At 36.7% G+C, this 4,581-nt stretch overlaps 1 protein-coding gene across 1 annotated transcript; it reads left to right on the top strand.

The window, feature by feature from the left end:
* The first annotated feature begins 1,138 nt into the window (after positions 1-1,138).
* On the top strand, positions 1,139-4,581 carry LOC101310085 (apoptosis-inducing factor homolog B-like). The gene is made up of 4 exons (XM_004291629.1): positions 1,139-1,297; positions 2,313-2,569; positions 2,845-3,302; positions 4,019-4,581. Exons 1-4 carry the CDS (start codon positions 1,185-1,187, stop codon positions 4,277-4,279), a joined length of 1,089 nt encoding a protein of 362 aa, XP_004291677.1. The 5' UTR covers positions 1,139-1,184; the 3' UTR covers positions 4,280-4,581.

The raw sequence follows: 4,581 nt of genomic DNA, 5'->3' as shown, positions 1-4,581 counted from the left end.
TCGCCAACACAACATCATTGGGATGATATAAAGAATGTATACAGATACCTAAAAGGAACCATTGATTCGGGTTCGTCCTATCTCTACAGAAAGACAAAAGGGAATACAAATGGAACTACAATCCCTACACCAAAACCCCAAACAATGCTTTGGTTGGTTTTATTGGTTATGTATTCTCCATTACAATACCATTGAGAAACATCATACTCTCCTTAAGATTTCAAGTGAATCAAATAAGGTCTGAGGAGAATGTGGCAGATTTGTTTATCAAATCATACCCTAAGGCTACATTTGAGAAGCATGTGAGAAACATAGGAAGGCGAAGACTTTCCAAGCTTCCTTGATTGATGTAACGATAAGGGATGTGTAGACTTTTGGGGGAGTCTAACACACCATGTCATCACCATGTGTAATAGATGTGTTGTGCTCGTTTTTCCTTCAGTGTGTTTCGTTACTTGGCAAAGTTTATAATGAGGGCAACCTCCATGCACTATTTTGTCTTTAACTTGGCACAAGAGGGAATACTAAAGGAAAAATACTTTTAAAAGCAACTCCAACAGCTTCCCTATATTTTTTGTTTTCTCAGATTCCCTAAAACTTTCTCCAAAATGGAAAATGTGATGAGAGAGAAAACTAAATTCTTTATATTTGCAACAAAGTCAAATTTTAGAGAAGGATTTGAAGAATGATCATGAAATCTCTAAAATATGGAATTTGTTGGAGTTAGAGATGAAAATTTGCTTGAAGTATTGATTTTTACTTCCTTATTATAGAGAAATTATAAGGAAACTGTTGGAGATGTTATAAGTGTGCATTTGTAAAAAAATATTGATTTAATAGTGCACCATTATAATGGTACATCTATGTAAAAAAATATTTCTAATGAAGTGAATAGAACATTCCATTTCTTACTTTTACACCTCAACCTCAAATATATCTCTATGCATTTCATTTTCATGACTTAATTTTGTGCATGTTAGCTGCGACTGGGTCTCGCGGGAGACGGAATCTGCTGCTTCCCAGGACTCGGTAAATACCAACCCCACCTAATGTTCTTCGTCTTATTCTCTCCTTGTCAACCCAGCTGTCCAACTATCGACCTTCATTTTATTAACTGCGTGATGGGTTTTGCCAATAGGACCCGAAGAAGAAGAAGAGGTCGATTTTGACAAGAAGGAAGAGTGATGGAGTTGGGTGGCGGAGAGAAAAAACGAGTGGTGGTGGTCGGAGGCGGCGTCGCTGGCTCTCTTCTTGCAAAGTCTCTGCAATTCAACGCTGATTTCACCCTCATTGATAAGTAAGCATCCAGTCTCATTGTCTCAACCTATGTTGGAAATTGGATTGATTTCACTTAGGAACCATCATACTCTGTCTTAGATATTGTCGTTGTGATTTGTATTACTCACCAGTTTGGTTTGAAGAATTATGTTTGGGTTGTGTTTTCATGTATGACATGCAACAGTTGTCTTAGAATTAGACAATACCCATCTCTAGTTTGAGTTGATACGCAAGCACCGTTGGTTCTTGTGAAACCCACAAGTTTCTAGGACTCACGGTGTATTATAATTTATTGACTTATTGTGGGGGCAACTATTCTGTTTCAGAGTGCTTGGTTACTAGCTTGAAGGGTTTGTAAGTAGCTTTCATTGTGCTCAAATCATAAGATACTTCTGTTCTATTTTGGTCGGGGATATATTTAGATGAAAGATTTGAGGGAGGTAATTTAAGTTTAAATGTTTAATTGATTCAGTTCAAGGTTGATGCAACTCTTAGCAACCTCCTGAGTCCTGTGAATTTCGTGAATCAGTGATTTTTGTTTTTGTTGGTAGTCACTGCATCAAAAATTTGCTACTTCGGTTATTACTTTATTCGTTTCATGTATAGTTTATCATTTTCAAGACTTGGTTATTATGTAGTTGAAGGGTATGTATCGTCTAATGAAACCAGTTAAACCCATTGTCTTGAATAATCTGGATTTGATGATTTACGCGACTGATTTCTTTGAAGACCTACGGTTATATGATATTCCATCAGTTTTGAGATGTTCATAACTGTTTAACTTAAAATTTTTGATGATATGTACTCTCTTTTGGTTATAGGAATTTGCATGAAGTGTGAATTTGATATTAGGTCATTAGCTTTTATAGGATCATATCTCGCATTGTTTGGCTAGGTCTGTTGTCTCTGTAAATTCGTTCTTCATCTCAATCATAATTGAATTACTGAAGTTCTGAGGATCCGAGTTTGTATTACTTTAGTTGTGTAGAACGATCATGATCTCTTGTTCTAAGAGGAAACAAATTTGAACTCAGGAAGGAATATTTTGAGATTCCATGGGCAAGCTTGAGGACCATGGTGGAGCCCTCATTTGGGGAGAGATCTGTGATCAACCATAGAGATTACCTCACTAATGGCCATCTTATTACATCCGGAGCAATCAATATCACTGACACTGAAGTGTTGACTGGAGAAGGCCGTCTGATTCCCTATGACTACCTTGTCATTGCCACTGGCCATGCAGATTCTGTTCCAAAAAGTAAGACTGGGAGGCTTAAGGAATTCCAAGAAGGTAAGACTGCATGGCAATCCTGACTTCCTTTCTTTTGTCTTTTCATTTTTTATGAACTGTCAAACTGACAACCAAGAAGGCAGATTGCACATCTTTTGCAGTTGTCAACATTTCAGATGTAGCATTCAAATTAGATTTTAAAACAAAGCATTCCTAGCATTAGAAGTTTTCCCAAGAATCACAACATAAGACTTGCCATAATCAAGTTGAATGCATATCATCATACTATTCTTTTGTGACTGTGATTGAATCAACACTAATCTATCCACTGGCAGATAATCAGAAGATAAGATCAGCTAATTCCATTTTGATTGTTGGAGGAGGACCTACTGGTGTAGAACTTGCTGGAGAAATTGCTACTGATTTTCCAGATAAGAAAATTACTCTGGTTCATACTGGATCAAGGTTGTTGGAATTCATTGGACCAAAAGCTGCAGACAAGACTCTTAATTGGTTTCAGTCAAGGAATGTTGAAGTGATATTGGAGCAATCAGTCAATTTAAACAATATCACTGACTCACCTGGAAGCAAAACCTATCAGACTTCAGAAGGACAAACGTTCCAAGCAGATTGTCATTTCTTCTGCATAGGGAAACGTCTCGGTTCAGCATGGCTCAAAGAAACAGTTCTGAAGAGTAGCTTGGATATTCATGGGAGATTGGTAGTTGACCAGAATTTGAGAGTCAAAGGGAGAAAAAACGTCTTTGCAATCGGAGACATTACTAATATTCCAGTAAGTCCAAACTACAACCTAGTTAGTTTCTGTTGTCGCTCTGATTGTTTTATTTCATAATTCTAGGTTTAAATCACTCAGTCAGTAGAGCAGTACTGTATACTCAGAGTTTAACGGTAAAACTACTGTATATTTTCTCCGTGTCACCATCTAAATATGACCTCAGTTTATAATAGAGATATAGATGGTAACTTGCTCCTTGCTATTTATAAGTAATTAACATAACTGAGTTCTGGAAAATGTTGATGAGGCTTGTGTTCTTTTGGTTTTTGAATTGCATAACTCTTAGTGCAATAAATCCATAATTATAGATTCATTGGAATTTATATGAATTCATGAGTTCATGCCGTTCCTGCTGTGCTTTTGTGAAATCTTACTGCAAACATCATCTACAGCTGTCTTTAGACCATTCCAGATTTTAAGGCCTTTGTGGTACTTCATGATTCTATATTCAATCTACAAATTAAAACAGTAGTGCCATTCCACTAAAAGAAAAAGAAGAGTTAGATATATATTCAATTTCCATCAGTTGTTTGCTTAACGATGCCTTGTGATTATAGTTAGCTAATCTTGTATTCTCATGTATCTCAAGCACCAAAGAAGTGAAAATGAATTGGGTCACTGTGCTTTAACTGTATGGATCTTGATAAATGAAGCACTATGTGCCCTTTGAATGCAAGTCTAATGGATTTTTCATGTGAAATCCCAAACCTCAGGAAATCAAGCAAGGGTATTTGGCGCAAAAACAGGCTTTGGTGGCTGCAAAGAACTTAAAGCTATTACTTGCAGGTGGAAGAGAAAGTAAAATGGCAACTTATGAAGCTCATTCGGGGGTGGCACTTGTTTCACTAGGAAGGAAACATGGGGTTGCACAGTTCCCATACACTACTTGTATTGGACGCATTCCTGGACTGATCAAATCTAAAGATCTTTTTGTGGGGAAGACCAGGAAGCAGCTGGGGCTAGAAGAAGCCTAGAAGCAGCTACATCTACAAATATAATTTGGATTGTAAGTGAATACAGACTCTTCATTCTTCTTTTTGGTCGGGTACATATATGAGCAGCATGCATAACGAGTGATGTATATATATACATAGAATTCAATAGTTTTTTTTGTTTTATGATTGTTCTCATCTGGATCAGTCACTTTGTTGTTTATTACAAGTCTTGTTACAGTATTTAAGGGTGGAAAATTTGAACATGTGACTATTTGTTATTTAGTTATGTTAAATCTGGTCTTCTTATCATAATATCAAGTACGCCAAACACATTTGGGTCA

Source organism: Fragaria vesca, linkage group LG2 (genome assembly GCF_000184155.1).
Source record: "Fragaria vesca subsp. vesca linkage group LG2, FraVesHawaii_1.0, whole genome shotgun sequence".
Taxonomy (NCBI): Eukaryota; Viridiplantae; Streptophyta; class Magnoliopsida; order Rosales; family Rosaceae; genus Fragaria; species Fragaria vesca.
Note: the sequence above shows the minus strand (reverse complement) of the source record. Positions and strands in the feature narration are given on the sequence as shown.

What these genes read in the sequence shown, in the direction of transcription:
- LOC101310085 (XM_004291629.1), top strand. Translation starts at nt 1,185, where the DNA reads ATGGAGTTGGGTGGCGGAGAGAAAAAACGAGTGGTGGTGGTCGGAGGC. An exon ending in GCTTAAGGAATTCCAAGAAG is followed by an intron (nt 2,570 to 2,844) that starts GTAAGACTGCAT and finishes ATCCACTGGCAG; the next exon opens with ATAATCAGAAGATAAGATCA. An exon ending in GAGACATTACTAATATTCCA is followed by an intron (nt 3,303 to 4,018) that starts GTAAGTCCAAAC and finishes CCCAAACCTCAG; the next exon opens with GAAATCAAGCAAGGGTATTT.